The sequence below is a fragment of the Solea senegalensis genome, linkage group LG2 (assembly GCF_019176455.1).
Source record: "Solea senegalensis isolate Sse05_10M linkage group LG2, IFAPA_SoseM_1, whole genome shotgun sequence".
Classification (NCBI taxonomy): Eukaryota; Metazoa; Chordata; class Actinopteri; order Pleuronectiformes; family Soleidae; genus Solea; species Solea senegalensis.
The window spans coordinates 129,078-150,000 of NC_058022.1; the positions used below are offsets into that span (position 1 = coordinate 129,078).

Genomic DNA, 20,923 nt, shown 5'->3' on the forward strand with positions numbered 1-20,923 from the left:
GCTTGTCTTTCTTTTACTTCCACTGCTGCCAGTAAATTTATTTAACTGCAGCAATGAATCAGAGGGTGGGGGGAAAAAGGATTTAAGCAGATTTGCACTTTTTTTGTTGCGTTACTATGGCAACTGTGGCTACAGCATTCAATATTTACAATAAACCACAGAGGACAGTAGCCTGCTGCTGCTGTGAGAAATGTAAACATTTAGTTTTCCATCAACTGTCGAATTACTGAGGCGTTCTGTTTTTTTTTTATAGAAGTTTACTTGATTTATACCTAGAATAAACCTGTTTTAGATGAGTCATTAAAGAGATGCTGGGTCACATCTGAAATAAAAAAGGAAAGGGTTTAACAGGTTATTCCAGTGTTACAGAGAGCTCAGTTGAATTGCAGCAGGTTTGGAAGTTTCCGTAACAGTCCGATGGCTGAAGTATGACATTCTAAAACACCATCTGTTAATTGTAAAGCAACTTTATTTCTCCTTCGTCACACTACTTTGGTACAACAGGCACCGTTTCCATTTCAAATGATGATCATCTCGAATCGGAACGCTCTCGCCTGATGTTTGTTAACATTGTGAGATGACTCGTGTTAACTGTACGTGGGCAAATATTAAATTGAATTATCTGCACACAAATCGAAAAATCCATTTGAACAAAGCAAAAACATTGCTTTGTTCAAACCGTTTGGACAGAATTGGGGGGTGACAGTAACAAATCGACTGACGCATTCAAAGAGCAACCTTTCTATTTTAGTTAAGACTTCTTCAAAAGAGAATAAGCAAATCTCTGGAACTTGTGAAATGGACCAGTACAATCAAACTGAGAACATGCAAGACAAAAAAATAGACATTACAAAAGTAATCCATGTACAATTATACACACAAAATAAACAAATAAAGGGAATTTTCTTGATGGAAATGCAAAAGAGCAACGTGATTGCTCCAAGTGCCTGCACCCTCACCATGTCATTAGACATTAGCTTTTTAACTACATTTCTCAAGCTAATTTTCTTCTAATTCCAGGCCACTGGGGTCAAGTTTGTAGGATAGAAGGTCTTGACCAGCAGTCCTGTGATCAGTATTCAATTTCTGACTCGAGATTCAGGTTTAGCAGGAGTGTATGTACCACGTAGGGAACACGGGATTATCCAAAGTCCTTGTTGGCCTTGAGTTATAACCTAAATCAAGCTATATATGTTGATCTTAACGTTTAAAAAAAAAAGAAATCTACAGCTGCCCACAGTCTGTGATGACCAGCTTCTTTGTAGGCGTGCCTCCTTTGGTGCCAAGCTTCCCCATCTGCTGCACCACACTCATTCCATCCCGAACCCAGCCGAAAGCCACGTGTTTGTAGTCCAGGTGTTCGGCTTTCTTCAGCGTGATGAAGAACTGCGAGTTGTTGGTGTCGCGTCCACGGTTGGCCATCGACAGAATCCCCGGGCCTGTGTGCCGAATGCTGAAGTTCTCGTCCTCAAACTTGCTGCCGTAGATGGACTTACCGCCTGTGCCGTCACTGTTGGTGATGTCACCTCCCTAAAACACCAAAAATAACAAGCAGGTATGTTTAGAGTTTGTTAACTGCAGCTATAAAACTCCTAGAGTTTAAGCTGGAATAAAACTCTTTACAGGTCCATGGTGTAAAAATGAGTGACACCTGAACAGACAAGACAACTCCTCCTACCCTTTCCCAAACATGTCGGGGAAATGCAGAGGCCTTGGAACCAGCAGCAGGATCATTGCTCCGTTTTACACGACAGTGATACAGAGTGTGCGGTTATATTGTCTGGTTCAGCAGCCTGACCGTAAAACTCAAAACCAAACTGCAAAAATCAAATAAAAAAAAATCTGTGCATTGGTCAAACAATCATAAGTGATTTTTCTGAGGCACACAGAAAAGCGAACTCCATCTCCTCCTCCTCCTGCTGCTGCTGCTGAACCAGAAATGGTTAAATAACATCAAGCCTACAGACCATTATTATGCACGGTATGTCTGTCCTGGGTGTTTGTGTGTGTGTATTTTATGTCTAACTTGTATCTGATGGTAAATAACAATATTTATCTCTTAATTCAACAACTGTTTAACCCTTATATTCAGGGACATGGTTGCAAACCTTGATGGTGTGATAATGGAGAGGAAACTCCACCATCTTTAGATTTGTGATGAAACTGAAGGCGTCTAAATTCTCACAACGTCCTCACCTGACACATGAAGTCTGGTATGACTCTGTGGAAGACTGAGTCCCGCAGTCCAAAGCCTTTCTCGCCAGTACAGAGAACCCTGAAATTTTCTGCCGTCTTCGGCACGACTTGGGAGAAAAGCTCTATGGTAACGGTGCCCAGGGTTTCGCCGGCGGCGGACACTTGGAGAAACACCTGCGGATTGGTGTCCCTGGAGTGCGCTTGAACTCTAGACATCTGCGGTGAGATGCTGGAGTCCTCACTTAGAACCAATCTTTTCTGACACTCGCAGAATGTCTTCTTGAAGGATTCGGCTAACTCTGGGGTTTTGAACTTGGCCGCCAGCTGCTCCACTGCGCCGTCGCCGTCTGGGAAAACAAGAGACTATCATCACCTGAACCACTGCTTTAGAGAGACAAAAATAACAAGAGCAGTGTGCATGCTTAACGCCTCTGTGGTTGGAGATTAACATCTTGCACATTATTCACAGGCAACAGTTTCCTCACTGTGACAAAATTGTGTGTTTCCAGAGCTAGCTAACCCACATAAGCAGTAACTTCATTGGTTACTGGTGCCAAGTATGTACCTGAATAGTCGGTGGCGGTCCACAGCAGCGCGTTAGCGGCAACATTCATAGGTTTGAGCTCCATTGCCTCCGAGATAATATGGTTGGCACAAACCCTGAACACCTGCTCTCTTCGCATTAGGATTCGGTAGAAATGTTTGGTCGGGTGGAAGAGGATCTTGAGGTCGCCGATGCCGCGCTCTTTCCACTGGCCAAGGTCTCTGTCCCACCGGAACAGCTTGGCACGCTCCTTAAACAGAATTTCCTCGTCCTCCTCACCAGACTTTGTCTCCACCTGAAACACACAATTATGTGATGAGCTTTATGGTTAGAAAAGGGAAAGAAAAAAAAATTCTCGGCGAAGAATTTCACGACCTCTGGCAGTGACACTATTGGTTCAAAGTGAATGTCCTCATTATTGGGAGCCTCCTCTTCATCGCTGCCCTGGTCGTCGCCTCCTTTTTTGGGTGCCGAGTTCACTGCGGCCCCAAACACCATCGCTCCGGCATTCGCCCAAGAGAAGCTCGAGTCTACACGGCGAACAAAACAATATGTGGTGAATGTAATTCTATTACAAAGATAACTTTGGTAGATACATGGCAAGACGGTTGTGAGAGAAACTTTGAGCTAACCTTGGTTTCCAAATGCAAATCCATCTGTGTTTTTTGCCAAGTCAGCGAATGAGGAGCCGCCGAGTGAGTTGAAACCAAAGGGGGAGTCTGCATCGGGAAAAACAGAGTGAACATAAAATACTACTTTGAATGCAGTTATTCACACCAACAGACAGTGGGTTGGACAGCAACAGAAACATGGTGTTGAAAATGTTTGATTTCTTTTTCTATGAAAAGAAGCAATAAATCAAATTAATGTAACAACAATAATCATCAATAATAAAACAAATCCTCCAAAAGTAGAAGAACTGGAAAGTGAAATTAAAATAACTTTTATTAAGATGTTATAACCTTATTCTTATTGATGCATCTATTTGAAAGCAGCATTTTACAATTGTAGGTTCTCAGGGTGAGCAGTTAAATTACTAGAATGACTTGATTGCACATTTGTGATGAGCAGGCACACAAAACAGGGACATTTTAAACAGCGGAAATCAAGGTTGCGAAGACCAGTATGTGGTATATACCTTTACTAATGGCCATAGAAATGGTAGAAGCTGCAGTTTCGGTGATGGACTCCAGCTCTGGACTCTTCTTCGTTGACAGGTCAATTGGACAGCTGCTGCTACGAGCTTCACTCTGAGTCTCTGTTGGCTGCTCTGAGGTCTGCTCCTGTGGTGTAGATGTGCTGTCCACAGTGTCTGTGCTGCTGGTGCCTGGTGCTGGCTCCTCTGAGGCTACAGCAGTGCGGCTCAAGTTAATGCCCATCTTTAACTGGGCGTCCTGACACAAGGAAAAAGGGACGGGGGTGGGGAAAGAAAACTTACTTTCAACACAATAACACATTTATCTACTACTAAAAGCCAACACTTGTTGTCCACTGTTCTCAGAGGCTACCTCCAGTATTTAGATCAAGAAGTTAATTAAGCATAAGTTCTACACTACACTGACTGACCACAGGGGGAGGAGGAGTTTGTGGTTTTTTTCAAGTCACAAAAATCACCAGCAGATCAAAGGCCGTTTCTCAGTATCCATACTTGTGCGTACTCCCGCGTACTCCCGCGTACTCCCGTACTTGTGAAAACGTCATCAGCCTCAGTCCAAGTTCTGTTCCAATTCTCAAGTAAGCGAACAGCGACGACGGTTCTCAAACCCGGAAGTGTTCTCGCTCCGCCCATTTTTACCAAGTATGCATCGGAGGTGACTTAAGCGTACTTGGGATGGCCATGTATCCCAGAATACATTTCGGCGGAGCATAGCAGCAGATAATAGAAATATAAATCTGAAATAAATATTGTTCTTTGTCCCGGAACAAAGTTTTAAGATCATTTGAGGCGAGAAATTAGTCATTTAGAATTCAAACATGTGGTTTGTGTATGAACATATGACGTATTTATAGTTTGGCAGCAACGTTTGTCGGAGGTGATAAGCTCCGCCTCTGCGGACACTCGGCGCTCGCTGTGCTCGGCACAGAGCAGCGTGACCTCGGCCTGTCCTGATGACATCATGATGTCACTGTCGTTAGATGCTCGGTGTGATCCATAGATTTGTTGTTGGCGTGTTATGACGGGTTTTATTTATTTTAACTTTGAATTTTAGATTTATATTAAAGTCGCACGGTCATTGTATCTGTATTTAAATATAATATGTAAATATTAGATATGTAGAGTAGTATATATATGTATATATATACTACTCTACAATGCTGTACTATATCTATTTTCCACATTGTATTATTTGTATTGTATATTTTAATAGAAATAAATTAATAAATGAAGTTAAATATTTAAAATGTAAAAATAATAACAACATATATATGCATTTATTAAAAGTATTTCATATGTTCATTTATCAACACCGTAGGTGGCGCTAATGAGGCTGCAGCACCATTCAAACAGCAGAACAATACATACATACTTGAGTATTGAGAAACAACCACATACTTGTGTACTCCCGTACTTGGCAAGTATATACTCCCAGCGTACTTCTCAAGTATATACTTCCCAAGTAAGCAAGTACATCCTTGCTTACCTGAGTATTGAGAAACGGCCAAAGTGTGACGACAAACATGGCCGCCATTAAATTCAGAGTCTACGACAGAATGTTTAAATACTGACACGTTCAGATTATTTTATTATCAATAATCTGATATAATGTGTGTCGTCTTGGAGCAGTACTTCTCAAATAGCGGGGCATGAGAGGCAGGGCAGGACAAGTCATACAGTGGTTTATACAGGTAAATAAATAAAAATGATCAGGTTCTCAATAGTATTTCACTTCGGGCGGGGCGTGAAAACATGTCTGTCCTCTGGGGGGGCGTGACAGAAAATAATAGACAACCACTGTCTTCAAGGAACAGTTCAGTGTTTTTTTCCTTTTGTACAATGACAAAGATTTTAATGTTAGCATAAGCTGCTAGCAACATCAAACATGTGAGTAAATTCAGAAAAGCACAATCACAACTTGAACATTGAACTGAACATTTATCCATCATCTACCAGATGGGGGCGCTGTGCTAATCTCAGTTGACATCGGGCGATAGGCGGGGTCACACAAAACTAAACTAAAACATTCATATTTCATGAAAAATAACCCATCAAATGATCTTTAACATGTTCAGTGTCATCTATAAGAATAATTAAAAAAAACACAGTCTGGAGTTTCAAAATAAAAGCCCTCACTTCAGTCACAGATTAATTTACTCTTTTTAACACATGTATTTATTGTGATTCTATAAATCAGTCCAACTCATATGTTACTGTGTGCAGTGTTTGTGTGGTGAAGTCAACACGCCACCTAGTGGTCATGTTGGACCTGTTTACAGAGTGTTTGCTGCATGACTGTGATTCAATATGATGTTTATTCATTCATTCATTTATTTTCTTTTTCAACCATAAACTCTCTGTGATAATGAGCCTTTAACATGGAACTGTGCCATAGTGTGTGTGTGTGTGTGTGTGTGTGTGAACCCTTGTTGACTGAAGTCATAATGGACCTGTAATTTTGTGTGGAATATCCCTTTAACCAGTGGAGCACAGTGACGTCATCATTAACAACACGCACTCCACTGAAGTGACGTGAGATTTCAGAATAAATGTTTAAAAACTTTGTCTGAATTGGTCTGATTTAAAAAACAACACTTGGTTTAGGTTGTAATCTTTTTAACAACAGTACAGGCTTTGTTGAGAGACACAGGAGCTGCTCGTGTGGTCAGTTTGTGTCACTGAGGTCAACCCTTATTTATTATACAGTCAGTTAATCAAAGATATCCGACAATGATTCTGTGAATTCATAAAGTTTCACTGCGTTCGTCTTCAGTATGAAAATGAAAAACCTTTTATTTTGAAACTTAAAACGAGCGGAAATGATTGATCATGACATGAGCGTCGGAACGACCCTACCCATGATGCACTGCGTGTGTGAGGTCTACACAAGCCTGTAGGTGGCAGCAGTGACACGTAAGTGACGTGTGCTGTCGTCAAACATCAAAGGAGAAGAAGAAGGTTCAAACCGACGGAGCAGAGCTCGTTTTAACTGTCGTAAAAACACGTGAACGCACGCGGACACGTCGCTTCTATAACGTTTGTCAGTTTGTGGAAAGTGTTCTGAAATACGCGGCTCGCGCTGTGTGAACCTTGTCGCGCGGACTGTAGTTTCTTTTTTTGTTTGTTTGCGTCAGTTAGCGCTGCTATGCTAAGCTACGCTAACCGCTGCTAGCTCGTGTTATGGTTTTCAGGCTCGCTCTTCTCGCGTGAATAACATGTTTACGAGTCCCGTATTTAATAGTATGTTACCATAACAGACAATGTTTGACCCGCTGCACTGACGGAAAACACGCAGATTCCGAGCAGAGCCGAACGGAGCCGAACTAACGATGACGCTGGCGCCGAAGGAGCTGTCGAACCTGCTGAGCGTCGTCTCAGAGGAAGCCTGCGCGAGCTCCTTCGAGAGCCTCTCCACGCACTTCCACCACTACTTCGGGAAGGCGGAGCACTTCCGGGTGGGTTCGGTGCTGGTTCTGCTGCTGCAGCAGCCGGACCTGCTGCCCAGCGCCCCCCAGCGGCTCATCGCCCTCTACCTGCTCTGGGAGATGTACCGAACCGAGCCGCTTGCCGCGAACCCGTTCGCCGCCGTGTTCGCTCACCTGTTGAACCCCGCCCCTGCGGGGGAGGAGCCTGAAAAGCTACTGTCAGGTACGTGAGGAGAAGTGTGTTTAAAAACAAACAAACTAAAAAAAAAACATCTTATGATGTTTGTCACAATATGTAGTTTGATGACGTCAGGAAGCGACTACATCACATGTTCACGTCTTCATCGCACTGTGACACAGACTCTCCCGCACACATACTCACTCTCTCACACACACTCACTCACTCTCTCACACCAAACCTCATAGAGAAAAACAGTGATTTTAGCTGCTGCTCCTCTGCTGCCTCGTGTGGTCACTCTGTGTTACTGACGTCAATCTGAACACTGAAGAGACAAAATAAGACATTTGAACTTAGTGATGGAGGCGTGTGAGTGAGTGAGTGAGTGAGTGAGTGTGTGCGCGATGTAAACTTTAGTTTGAACTCTGATGAGAATGTTGTGAAAAGTCTTTTGTGGGTTATCTTGACCCCTCCTCTCTGTCATGTGACCTGTCCAGGCTTCCTGCCGCCCATCACTCAGCCAGAGAAGTTCTTCCTGTCACAGCTGATGTTGGCTCCGCCCAGAGATCTGTTCAAGAAGACGCCGCGACAGGTGTCCAGCATGGACGTGGGCAACATGCAGCAGTCCATCGACATCAGCGGCCTGCAGCTGGCTCTGGCAGGTGAGTGACACACCTGTGACTCAGCACTTTACCTGTGACTCAGCACTTTACCTGTGTGTGTGTGTGTGTGTGTGTGTGTGTGTGTGTGTGTGTGTGTGTGTGCGTGCAGAGCGTCAGTCAGAGTTACCCACTCAGAGTAAAGCCAGCTTCCCCAGCATCCTGAATGACCCTGATCCAGATTCGTCCAACTCTGGCTTTGACAGCTCAGTGGCCAATCAGATCATTGAGTCGCTGGTCACAGGGCCACGCCCACCTCTGGAGAGTAAGTGTCACTCATGTCACATCAGGAGGGAGTGGGAGGAGTCTTTAAATGTCACGTGTGTATGTGTGTGTCTCTGCGTGTGTGTGTCTGTCTCTCGCGTGTGTGTATGTGTGTCTTTGCTTGTGTGTGTCTGTCTCTGCGTGTGTGTGTGTCTGTCTCTGCGTGTGTGTGTGTGTGTGTGTGTATGTGTGTGTCTCTGCGTGTGTGTTCAGGTCACTTCCGCCCCGAGTTCATCCGCCCGCCGCCGCCGCTCCACGTGTGCGAGGACGAGCTGGCGTGGCTGAATCCAACAGAACCGGACCACAGTGTGCAGTGGGACCGGTCCATGTGTGTGAAGAACAGCACAGGTGTGGAAATCAAACGCATCATGGCCAAGGCCTTCAAGAGTCCACTGTCCGCACAGCAGCAGTCACAGGTGAGGGCTCACAGGTCAGGGGTCATGTCATGACTCTCCAGTTTTTCCCCAACATTATCTTTATTGAGTTTTCAAAAATACTTAAAGTACATAATTATACAGAAATAAGAGTGCTCTCACATCAAAGGAAATACCAGGGGCAGCTGAATTATTGCCCAGGGTCAAACCACCCCTCTTTCCAAATCAAGTATTTATAAAATAACATAGAGCAACACGTAGGTGAAAGTATAAAGTATAACATTTTTATATAACAAGTATAACAAGTATAAAAAGCAACAACGACCAGAACAACAAAGGCTCAGCACAACTTATTTCATATATATGTTGTGGATGCTTCAAATGTACAATTCACACAGAATAAGTAAAAAATCAATAAATGAAGTAGGTAAGTAGTAAGGAAAATATTTTAGGACACTGCAGAGGACTACTGATAACTACGTCTCGCCTGTTTCATTCCCCACATGACTTAAATCCACACTCTCCATATATCCCATAAAAGGACCCAAATGCTTTGAAGTAGTGACAGTTTCCCTTTAAGAATGTAGGTAAAGTTGTGGATATTTCCTTAATCCACTCCTCCATGAGAGTGCTATGACTCTTTTAGAAAGCAGTAAACATAAATCCAGGGCAGTGATTATCTTTCTAGACCTATGATGTTTATCAGGATATAAACCTAGGATAAATAGTTTAGGGTCAAGAACTAATTCTACACCTAGTATAGTTTCTAACGCTCGTTTAATCTCCCACCAGAACTGTGAGACTTTATTACATTCCCAGACACAATGGAACACGATGACATCGTTATACTTCTTAAGCTTTTCTGGCGTCACGTACGTCCGCATTAGCCAGTTATGTTGCAGTACTTTGAGGCGAGTATTGGTAGTTTTTGTTTGTGCTTCAGTACACGCTTCCTCCCAGTCCTCCTGTAAATCTTCCCTCCAGGTGTTAAGTTTCCGTAAAGAAGACTCAGAGGATCCCTCTACTAACATGTTATATAGTTTAGACATAATTCCCTTTTCTGTTTCTGAAGTCTAAGTCAGCGGGGGATCGACACACACTGGTGTTGAGATGATGATCTAATAAAGTTTCTCACCTGTAGATATTTAAAAATGATGTTTGTTTGGAACCTGGCAACCAACTCTTCAAATGACATCGAAATCCCACCCTCTGGTCCCAGGAGATCTCCTACTGTCTTTAAACCTTTTTCAGCCACTTCCTAAAACAGGGAAAAAATGGATTACCCCGTATCAGGCTGAAGCGTGACAGAGAGGAGGATTCATCTCATCCTCATATTCCTGATATGTACTGAGGGTCAGGGACTGAGCAGTTTTCAGTATTTGCCCAAGGTGAAGGGGACTTATCTGTAAAATCATGCCCAATAATCCCACCTCAGGCTCCCTCTATCATACGTAAGTACAAGAGGGACAAACGTGGCCTCGGTCGTCTGTTACTCCACCAGAAACGTATAAAGATTTTCTTTACTTTCTTTACTTTCTTTGTTCATATTTCAGCATACAGTTTAGCCCACTGACAACAATGAACCCCACAGCCAAATCTTTTTAATACTTAAATAAATAAATAGGGCCTTTTACGTGGTTTTTATCCAACACACGTCTCACATTGTGAAGTCCCCGTCTACCTACAATGAACCCAATCTGGTCACAAGCTATTATGTTAGCTAGAATTCTCTCTAGCCTTCGAACCAAGATTTTTCCAATGCATCTTTAAGTCCACATTAAGAAAACTTATTGGACTTAGGTTTTCACATGTGTTGCACGGTTTACCAGGTTTAGGCAGTAAGGTTATCAAAGCTCCTCTTAATGAAACCTGGAGGATTCCCTTTTCAAATGAGTCCGAAAACACGTCGAAAAGAGGGGACAGCAGTCTATCTTTGAATTGTTTACCCATCTGGCCCTGAGGTTTTGCCTGGCTTCTAATGATCTGTTGCTATAGATATTTCCTCCTTAGTTAAAGCTAAGGTCCTTTTTCAAAAAGGCTAATCATTTCCCGAGCTTTTCCCCCGATCATGAAATATGTGAGGCAGAAAGTTTGTTATACTGTGTTCTAAGTAGCAGAGGTTTCCCATGGATGTCTGGGCATAATGTTTGATAATATTCCCCCTCAAGTAGTTTGATCTCTGCTTCCATTTTCTTTGTCTTCTGATAAATTAGTTTTGACTTATGACTGGTAAAGCTAATTATCTGACCTCTTATGTAGGCCTTAAAAGCTTCCCACCTTGAAGAAGATGATTGGTTTGGAACAAGAAGCAGTAAGCACCCCATGAGCTCAAATGTAAATATTAACATATTTTGAACCCGTCAATTTTGAACTTAAGGCTCTGTGATTAACCATCCATGTCAGTACACTGCAATATGAGGGTGACGATCTTACCCAGGTCCACTTTCTGCTCTCAGAGTCCTGACAAGGTTCTCTGCTTCAGCTCCCTGGTTGAAGATACCAGACTGTCCGTTGTGTGTCACCAGCAGCCGTGCGGGAAGAATCATGCCGTATCGGATCCCCGTGGCTCGAAGCTGCTGTCTCGCGCCATCGAACTCTTTCTGTTTTTTGTGTACGCCGGTTGCGAGGTCCTTGTACAATCTCACCTGATGGTTCTTGAATAATATCTGTCCCTACCACGGTCGCTTTATCATTGTAAATTAGGAACTTCATGATAAGAGTCCTTGGTGCAGCGGTGTTTGACGTACTTTTCTTGCCGATGCAATGCGCTCTCTCCAGTATCAGATCGGTGCGCAATGATTGCAAAAATCAGAGCTTCCGGCAGCCAGTTTTCCAAGAAGGTGCACACGTCCTCTCCCTCCCCGCCCTCGCGTAAATTAAGCAGCCTCAGGTTACATCGTCACGATCTGGCTTCCAAATACAGCACTTTTTCCTCGAGGTCCTTATTTTTAAGGTCCTGAACGCTCGTTTGCAGACTGGTGATGCTGTATTCTGCATCACCAGTCTGCAGAACCTCCGCCTCACCGACCCGTTCGGTGCACTCATCTAGTTTGGAGGAAAAATCAGATTTCTATATATGTGGAGATGTGTGTGTGTGTGTGTGTATATATATATATATATATATATATATATATATATGTATATGTATGTATATGTGTATATATATATATATGTGTATATATATATATGTATATATATATATATGTATATGTGTATATATATATATATATATGTAGATAGATAGATGTAAAGAGTGTTTGTTGTTTGTCAGCTGTTGGCAGAGCTGGAGAAAGACCCAAAGCTGGTCTATCACATCGGTTTGTCTCCGGCTAAACTTCCGTACCTGGTGGACAACAACCCTCTGGTCGCCATAGAGATGCTGCTGAAACTGATGCAGAGCAGTCAGATCACCGAGTACTTCTCTGTCCTCGTCAACATGGACATGTCCCTGCACTCCATGGAGGTGGTCAACAGGTAACACACACACACACACACACACACACACACTCACACGTATACACACACGTGTATATAATGCTGATGTGTGTGTGTGATCTGTTGGTCAGACTAACGACAGCTGTAGATCTTCCTCCTGAGTTCATCCACCTCTACATCTCTAACTGCATCTCCACCTGTGAGCAGATCAAAGACAAGTACATGCAGGTACGTGGTCTCCCATGACAACGCCCACCCCGCGGTGCGTCTCCGTGAAGACTGACCCCCCCCCCGTCTGTGTGTCTGTTACAGAACCGCCTGGTGCGTCTGGTGTGCGTCTTCCTTCAGTCTTTGATCAGGAACAAAATCATCAACGTTCAGGATCTGTTCATCGAGGTCCAGGCCTTCTGCATCGAGTTCAGTCGCATCAGAGAAGCTGCCGGACTCTTCCGTCTCCTCAAGACCCTCGACACTGGAGACAACCCTGCTGAGGCCAAACCCACCAAGTAACACTCAGACTCCGCCCACATGACAAAGATAAAGACATGAAGGACAAAAACATGTAAGACACAAGTACATGACGGACAAACATGAAATACATCAGACACAAAAACATGACAGACATGAGAGACACAAATACATGACAGACATGAAAGACACAAATACATGACAGACAAAAACATGAAAGACTTGACAAATACATGACAGACAAAAACATGACAGACATGAAAGACACATACATGACAAAAAACACAAACATGACAGACACAAATACATGACAGACAAAAACATGACAGACTTGACAAATACATGACAGACAAAAACATGAAAGACTTGACAGACAAAAACATGAAAGACACCAATACATGAAAGACAAAGACATGTTCAGGTGTAAATTTGTCATCAAAACATTCACTTTGTTTCTCATTAAACTGATTTGACTTTGACTTTTGTTTATTTATTTGTGTGTGTGTGGTAGTAGACCGAGAACATTGTTTTTCTGGTCTTGGTTTTTTGAGCTTTACGATGTGGTTTTAGGTTAGGGTCAAAGGTCAGTGTGTGTGACAGAGACTTGGGTTAGGGTCAAAGGTCAGTGTGTGACAGACACATTTTGTTTGAAAGTTTATTGATTTGTTTGAAAAGTTGAGACAAAACATGTTTTTAAAAAAAGAGGCAGAAATCAAACTGATAATCAATCATCAATAAATATGAATCATTGGTGTTTGGTTATGATATTGATTAAGACTGATTATTGTAACAATCGAGTTAAACTTTAGTATTGTGTGGCTCCGACCTCCTGAGCTTTGACTCGGCGGGATTAGCGAGCCCTGTGGCCCCGCCCCCGTGGCGTTCTCACACCCTCTTCATGCCGCGTGCCATCAGGCAGGCGAACACCGTCATCACCATCTTGGGTTTGACCTCTACCAGGTCCTCGGGCAGCGCGTACACGCGGGCGCCTATCTTCCTCGCTGTGGAGATGGCGTACCTGCAAACAAAAGGAGGGCGGGGCTGTCAGTGTGTTGCCATGACAACCAGCTGACAGCAGCATGAACAGGTAACAAATTCACATCAAACTAAGTGATTACTGCGCTGTGAGACCTGACACAATCTCTCACACACACACTGCTGCCTCCATCACTCAGTTCAAACGTCAGTGACACAGAGTGACCACACGGGGCAGCAGAGCAGCAGCAGGTGTGTGTGCGCGCGTGTTAGCGCAGTTACTTTGCGTTGTTGAGTTTCTCGTCGTCACTGAGGTCGTCCGTCTTCAGCAGGTCGTATCTGACCGATCCAGACTGGATGGAGTCGATCAGGTCCAGGACCGGCATACTGCTGCTGATGGACGAGTCCTACACACACACACACAGTTACCCTTTATTTATTGACGTGAGAAATGACTTTTAAATGGACTTTGTTGTTTATGTCGAAAACAAATGAACCAAAACTCCAACCAGAAGCACATGTTATGATGGATTAACCCTGTGACGTTTTCTGGGTCGTCATGGCGACGTCTGTGGTTTACCTTAAAGCCAGAGATGGTTTTTTTCCCGGCCTGCGTCAGCGTGTCGTTGACCCACGCCACGATGGTGTCGTCCGTCACCTTCTGTCCGTCGCCCAGGTCCTCCAGGATGTTCAGAGTGTAGCTGAGGACACACGCGTGTCTGTTAGCAACATGCTAACTGATGCTAATGCTAATGCCAACTTTCAGAACATCGCTAAAAAGCAAACAATCAGGCGTGTTAGCATTAAATGTGTAGAAACAGCAGGTGACGCTATGCCCCGCCCCATCAAACCTAGTAAGCCACGCCCTCTCCTGACCATATTTGAAAGTTAAACTTCCAGACGCTCTGTCGCAGCATCTCTAATGGTGTTTTGAGGGACACACAGTGGTGAAGCGTCGTTACCGTCTCATGAGCTGCCACAGCAGAGCCAGGGTGAGGGTTCGATTCCCGGCGTTCAGGTCCTGACCCGCGATGCCCACCAGAGAGAACTTGGCCTCCTTCTTCCCGAGCTCCACGGCGTAGTTACAGTTCTCCAGCTGCGATAAAACATCAACGTTAACGTACGAAAAGTTTGAGTGTGGTCGTACTTTGTCAAAATTCTTCTACACAAATGATAGCGTTCGGTTCTTGTGTTCCAATCTTTGAGATTCTAACATCGCAAAGAACTTAAAAACATCACGATCAGACAAAAAGTTTCCTGTTTGGCTGTGTCGTAAACGTGTCGTGAATGTGTCGTGAGAGCGTCGTGAATGTGTGGATGCCGAATGTGTCGCCGCCGTCGCTATGTGTCGTCGCGTGGGCGCGAGAATGTCGTGGAGAGCGCCGCGGAGAGCCGCCGTGGAATGTGGACCGCTGGCGCGTGAATGTGTCGTGGAATGTGTGTCGGAGAGCTGCCGTGGAATGTGTCGAAACGCCGGATGCTGGCCGTGAATGTGTCCTGCGAGCGCGAATCGCCGGAATCGCCGAATGTAGTGAATGTGTTGCGGATCGCGGCCGCGGAATGTGTCGTGAGCGCCGTGAATGTGTTGTGAATGTGTCGTGAGCATGTTGTGAATGTGTCATAATCGGGTCGTGATCGCGTTGTCAATGCTTCGTGCTCGCGACGTGAACGTGTCGTGATCACGTCGTGAATGTGTTGTGATCGCACTGTAAATGTGTTGTGAGCGCGTCGTGAATGCGTCGGGAATGTGCCGTGAGCATGCCGTGAATGTGTTGTGATCGCGTTGTGAATGTGTTGCAAACGTGTCCTGAGCACGCCATGATCGTTTCATGATCGCGTCGCGAATGCACCGTGAACGTGTCGTGATCACGCCGTGAACGTGTCGTGAATGTGTCATGAACGTGTCGTACCTTCTTCATGTTACTGCCCAGTTTAGAATATGGAGGCTTGTTGACTCGATCCCAGTCCACAGGAACCTTGATCTTCTCGTACAACTGGAAAATCACCAGAGCGTCATCGATGTCTCTGCGCACACACACACACACACACACACACACACACACACACACACACAGTCTAAGGCCGCTACGATCACGTCTGTATGAGAGAGAGAGAGAGAGAGAGAGTGTGTGTGTGTGTGTGTGTGTGTGTTCTTACGTGTATAAATGATTGACTCGAGGATTTACTCCCAGAGAGTTCATCCAGTTCCTGAAGGTTTTTTCTTCTCTGGTTTCACCTGAACAAAAAAGCAGCAACATAATGACACTGACAGGAAGTGGTTGACACTGACAGGAAGTGATCAGGTGGTGGTCTGACCTTCGATGGAGCTCCAGTCGATGTCCTGGTTCTCGGGTTTCTTTAGAGCCGGGTACTTGTTGAACAGATTAGCGACGAAGGCCAGGTTGAGTTTGGGATTTCCTCTCACGACGTCCGGAGGCATCACGAACTGTCTGCAGCCCAGACGCTCCGCCTGCTCCAGCATTAGCTCCGCCCTCTTCAGGTCGTCCTTCTCCTGCACAGACACGGCAAGGACCAGGTGAACACACACACACACACGCTCACTCTCTCAGGTGAAGTGTAAATGCTGTCCCCCTGACCCTCAGTCCTGACAGGTCCATGACTATGGGCGGGACTTCCTCGTCTCCTTTAGGAGACACCTGGTTCAGCAGGTGATAGTACGCCCTGGAGTCCTGCACACACACACACACTGATTATAACTGACTGACTGAGAGTTTGTGGGAATGAATGAATGAGTGAGTGTGTGTGTGTGTGTGTGACCTTGATGTCCGAGCTGAAGTTGTTGATCTTGTTACTTCCCGCCTCTTCCAGGTGATAGTTGGCCCAGCGCAGCAGCAGCTCCTCAGGAGACAGTTTCATCAGATCCTCCAGACTCTCGCCATCACGCAGCAGAGCGATCAGAGCTACACAAACACACACACACACACACACTGTACACCTGCTGCCAGCAGGCACACACACACACACACACACACACTGTACACCTGCTGCCAGCAGAGACTCAGGGTGAAACACACACACACACACACACCTTCGTTCTTGGTGAGCTCGATGTCGGCGAACAGTCCGATCTTGATGACCTGCCACAGCAGACCCAGGACCAGGTGCTGCCTGCCCTCCTTCAGATCCTCAGCTCCGATGTTGACCACATGGCAGCCAATGGCAGAGGCGGAGTTCAGAGCCAGGTTCAGGTTCTCCTGTAAGCACACACACACGCTCAGTGACACACACACACACACACACACAGAGAGAGCAGGTGAGCGTGAGGAGAGCGCCCTCACCTGGATGGTGAAGGGCGTGAGCTTCTTCTTGTTGATGGTCCTCTCGTCGATGGTGTCAGGGACGGACAGATTGATCATTTTACTGAGAGCAGAGGTCAAAGTTCACCATCATTACTGAGGTTTACGCTGAGGTCATGTGACTGTGTGTGAACACATGAACGTACCACAGGATGATTCCGTCGCCCACAGCCGCAAACAGGTCGTCGTTATTTGGATCCATGGCAACCACATGTTTACAGTCGGAGTCTTTCTCGAGAGCTTTGTTGATCCAGTTCACAAACGCCACTTTCTCCTCCTCTACACACACACACAACTGTAAGTGTGTCTGTGTCTGTGTGTGCGTGTCTGTGTCTGTGTGTGCGTGTGTGTACCTGAGTATGAATGTTGTGTTCCAGTTTGTTCTGATCTTCCTGCCACGTTACAGATTCCTTCTTTCTTGTTTATGGCTTTTCTGAACGTTTTAGCAACTTCAGTGCTTTTTAACCCGTGAACGATCTGATGATGACATCACAACAAAACGATGATGACAACACAACAACAACAACGATGATGACAACATAACACGAAGATGATGACAACACAACGATGATGACAACATAACACAAAGATGATGACAACACAACGATGATGACAACACAACAACAACGATGATGACAACACACAACACAATGGTAACAACACACAATGATAACACAACAACAACAATGATAATGACAATACAACACAATGATGATAACACAACACATGATGATGACAACACAACAACATTACATTACATTACATTACATGTCATTTAGCAGACGCTTTTATCCAAAGCGACTTACAAAAGTGCATTTAAACATTTGGGTACATATAAGAGCTAGAAGTAAGTAAGAGCTTCAAGTAGAACAAACTATGAAGTGCTAGTCATAAGTTGTTTTTTTTGTCAACAACAATGATGACAACACAACAACAACGATGATGACAACAAAACAAAAAGAAGAAGACAACACAACGATGATGACAACAACGATGATGACAACACACAATACAATGGTAACACAACACACAATGATAACACAACAACAACAATGATGATGACAACAACACAACAACAACGATGATGACAACACAACAACGACAACACAACGGCGATGATAACACAACAACACAATGGTAACACAACAACACAATGGTAACACAACACACAATGATGACGACACAACAAACGATGATGACAATACAACACATGATGAAAACACACAACAACGATGATGACAACACAACAATGATGACAACACAACAACAATGATGATGACAACACAACAACGATGACAACACAACGATGATGACAACACAACAATGACAACACAACGATGACAACACAACAACAACGATGATGACAACACAACACACAATGAGGATGACAACAACAATGATGATGATAACGCAACACACAATGAGGATGACAACACAACAATGATGATGACAACACAAAAAACAATGATGATGACAATACAACAACAATGACGATGACAACACAACACACAACAACAATGATGATGACAACACAACAACAAAAATGATGACAACACAACAAACAACAGAAATCAAAACAAAATGATTACAAGTCTGTGGTCCTGACTCTTTAGCCCCTGTGTGAAGGAAGAGTTGTGACCTTTGACCTTTGACTGACCTGGGTGAACTGGTCAAAGGTCAGCGTGTGGCTGCTGCAGGTCAGGTCCTGGACGATCTCTCTGACCTTGTATCCAGGCAGAGGGAGATTAGCCGCTCTGAAGAGTTCGTTAAGTTCATCTTTGCTGATGAAGCCATCGTTGTTTATGTCTGTGACACAGGGGGCGGAGTCACAGGAGAACAAACAACAACAGGGGGGTATTCCATCAAGCAGGCTAAAGGCAAAGCCAAGCTTAAATGGCCAAGTCTGGCTAATATGAGTGTCAGTTCGGTTCCATCAAAGAGGCTGAGATTAGCCCCAACTCAGTAACCATGGAAACTATGACTCTGGCTAAGCCTCAACCATGGCTAAGCCATAACTGTGGCTCAGGTTTCCGTTCCATCAATCTGAGCCTCAACTCTGTTCCACCAAGGTGGCTAATGTGAATGCCAGCCAAGTAACCATGGTAACTTATGCTGCCGGGCAAACCTGGTGTGTAGCAGGCTAAAAGTGAAGCTTAGCACCATCTATGATCAAAGAATGTCCAATAGACAGAAACAGAGACACACACAACTGTCATGGAATGATAAAATAATATGATAAACATAAACTATATAATAAAATGTATTCAAGAAATGATTTAGACTAATAATTATATATTATATATTATATAATATTAAGTACATTAAAGAACATTATCACCCAAATAAAATATAATAAAAAACAAGACACAAATAAATACAAAATTAAACTAATTAGCAAAAAATATAATAAAAGGAAATTTAAAGAGATCATCATTGTTTCGATGTAACAAGGGTTAGGGCCTCTGATTGATAGGAGATAGATGATTGATTTGCTGTCACCTGCATTCACTGTAATTGTGTCCTCGTCTCCATTGAATTGCTTGATTTGCTAAAATGATTCTAGATAAATAATCAATAGATCTGTCATATGATTATTTCCTATAGAATGATAACCAACATTGCATTTCTTCATGTAATAATCTACCATCAATTGTATGATAAATGTGATGAGTCATGTAAAATACTTTGATTAAATGCTATTATTATTTAAAAAATGTAAATGTAGGATTTAAAGTGCTTCAAAGTGATTCAAAGTGCTTTACATAAAATAAAATGAAAATACAACAATTCAACATATAGCATGTGGGACAAAATACAGCATGTAAACATGACAGGCTTAAATGAAAATGATAGCAATTCTATACAATTGGCCATGCAGGAAATAAAAATAAATAACATTCAGTTGATGAATGTGATGAATATCACGTTCTAACATTAGTACTAGGACTATCAAATGATCAAATATGGAGAATTTCACATAAATTGCAGTGAAACAATAATGCTATTTTAATTATGTTCATATGAATGTTACTTATTAGGGCTGTCTTTTTGTTCTTTGAGGGATTTGGTTGCATTAATAAGTCCACATAATTGATTAGTTTAAAACAAAAACCATCAAGAAATCAATTGGTAGATTATTGTCTCCATATATTTTGTCCCTTTGATGGAGGATTTATAAAACATGATGATGCTGAAATACTTCATTTTCTTTGTCACTTACACATTCAGCCTGTCGCCAATAATCTGCCACGCCACATCCCTCGCTTTATTGATTGCCGCGGTATTGCCCTTCTTTGGGATTACGTGGCTGTAATCCTCATATACCTCCATGAGGAGAACATCTCTGCACGCTCTTTTTTTCCCTTGCTTTTCGGCATTTTTCACAGTTTCCGTGCTCGACTAGAATGGGCTTTTTATTTTCCCTGTGGGCGTGCACAAGTTGAGGCTTAACAGGTGAGGCTTGACTAAGCGTCAGGTGGAGCCAGCTGATTTCACTTGATGGAACGGCTTGGAGCTAGATTGGGAGTTGGAGCTTAGTCAAGCTTCAAGCTTACACCTAAGTCTGGCAATTCTTAGCTACGTTGATGGAATACCCCCCTGGTTAGTGAGGGAGGAGGGTGGGCGGAGTCACAGGAGAACAAACAACAACAGATTAGTGAGGGAGGAGAGCGGGTGGAGTCACAGGAGAACACAACAACAACAGATTAGTGAGGAGGAAAGAACAACAAACAACAACAACAGGTTAGTGAGGGAGGGAGTGGGTGGAGTCACAGGAGAACAAACAACAGATTAGTGAGGGAGGAGAGTGGGCGGAGTCACAGGAGAACAAACAACAGATTAGTGAGGGAGGAGAGTGGGCGGAGTCACAGGAGAACAAACAACAGATTAGTGAGGGAGGAGAGTGGGTGGAGTCAGGCTTCACACCAGATCAA

At 43.9% G+C, this 20,923-nt stretch overlaps 3 protein-coding genes across 3 annotated transcripts in view; 1 reads left to right on the forward strand and 2 right to left on the reverse strand.

Annotated features, from left to right (window-relative positions):
• Positions 1 to 451: 451 nt before the first annotated feature.
• Positions 452 to 4,153, reverse strand: LOC122760579 (E3 SUMO-protein ligase RanBP2-like). Its single transcript, XM_044015696.1, has 6 exons — positions 3,879 to 4,153; positions 3,373 to 3,459; positions 3,116 to 3,270; positions 2,762 to 3,035; positions 2,197 to 2,543; positions 452 to 1,530 (listed from the first exon to the last, which is right to left on the reverse strand). Exons 1-6 carry the CDS (start codon positions 4,117 to 4,119, stop codon positions 1,225 to 1,227), a joined length of 1,410 nt encoding a protein of 469 aa, XP_043871631.1. The 5' UTR covers positions 4,120 to 4,153; the 3' UTR covers positions 452 to 1,224.
• A 2,663-nt stretch (positions 4,154 to 6,816) lies between these two features.
• Positions 6,817 to 12,954, forward strand: cnot11 (CCR4-NOT transcription complex, subunit 11). Its single transcript, XM_044015706.1, has 7 exons — positions 6,817 to 7,544; positions 7,997 to 8,161; positions 8,271 to 8,423; positions 8,636 to 8,838; positions 12,068 to 12,270; positions 12,363 to 12,459; positions 12,544 to 12,954. The coding sequence occupies exons 1-7, from the start codon at positions 7,226 to 7,228 to the stop codon at positions 12,739 to 12,741; spliced, it is 1,338 nt and encodes a 445-aa protein (XP_043871641.1). The 5' UTR covers positions 6,817 to 7,225; the 3' UTR covers positions 12,742 to 12,954.
• A 435-nt stretch (positions 12,955 to 13,389) lies between these two features.
• Positions 13,390 to 20,923, reverse strand: part of lcp1 (lymphocyte cytosolic protein 1 (L-plastin)) — an 8,234-nt gene continuing 700 nt past the window's right edge. The window contains exons 3-16 of the mRNA XM_044053531.1: positions 18,649 to 18,797; positions 17,345 to 17,468; positions 17,138 to 17,270; positions 16,974 to 17,055; positions 16,724 to 16,889; positions 16,453 to 16,595; positions 16,272 to 16,364; positions 15,991 to 16,186; positions 15,832 to 15,910; positions 15,585 to 15,699; positions 14,637 to 14,770; positions 14,255 to 14,375; positions 13,957 to 14,081; positions 13,390 to 13,717 (exon numbers count right to left, since the gene is read on the reverse strand). Coding sequence (XP_043909466.1) covers positions 13,585 to 13,717; positions 13,957 to 14,081; positions 14,255 to 14,375; positions 14,637 to 14,770; positions 15,585 to 15,699; positions 15,832 to 15,910; positions 15,991 to 16,186; positions 16,272 to 16,364; positions 16,453 to 16,595; positions 16,724 to 16,889; positions 16,974 to 17,055; positions 17,138 to 17,270; positions 17,345 to 17,468; positions 18,649 to 18,797 — 1,793 coding nt within the window. The 3' untranslated portion in view covers positions 13,390 to 13,584. The remainder of the gene's footprint in view (positions 13,718 to 13,956; positions 14,082 to 14,254; positions 14,376 to 14,636; positions 14,771 to 15,584; positions 15,700 to 15,831; positions 15,911 to 15,990; positions 16,187 to 16,271; positions 16,365 to 16,452; positions 16,596 to 16,723; positions 16,890 to 16,973; positions 17,056 to 17,137; positions 17,271 to 17,344; positions 17,469 to 18,648; positions 18,798 to 20,923) is intronic.

Excerpts from the sequence above, each read along its gene's own strand:
- LOC122760579 (XM_044015696.1), bottom strand. The coding sequence starts at position 4,119 with ATGGGCATTAACTTGAGCCGCACTGCTGTAGCCTCAGAGGAGCCAGCA. Across the intron at positions 2,544-2,761 it reads GACCGCCACCGACTATTCAG|ACGGCGACGGCGCAGTGGAG; the intron begins GTACATACTTGG and ends TTGTTTTCCCAG. Across the intron at positions 1,531-2,196 it reads TACCAGACTTCATGTGTCAG|GGAGGTGACATCACCAACAG; the intron begins GTGAGGACGTTG and ends TTGGTGTTTTAG.
- cnot11 (XM_044015706.1), top strand. The coding sequence starts at position 7,226 with ATGACGCTGGCGCCGAAGGAGCTGTCGAACCTGCTGAGCGTCGTCTCA. Across the intron at positions 8,162-8,270 it reads CCTGCAGCTGGCTCTGGCAG|AGCGTCAGTCAGAGTTACCC; the intron begins GTGAGTGACACA and ends GTGTGCGTGCAG. Across the intron at positions 8,424-8,635 it reads GCCACGCCCACCTCTGGAGA|GTCACTTCCGCCCCGAGTTC; the intron begins GTAAGTGTCACT and ends GTGTGTGTTCAG.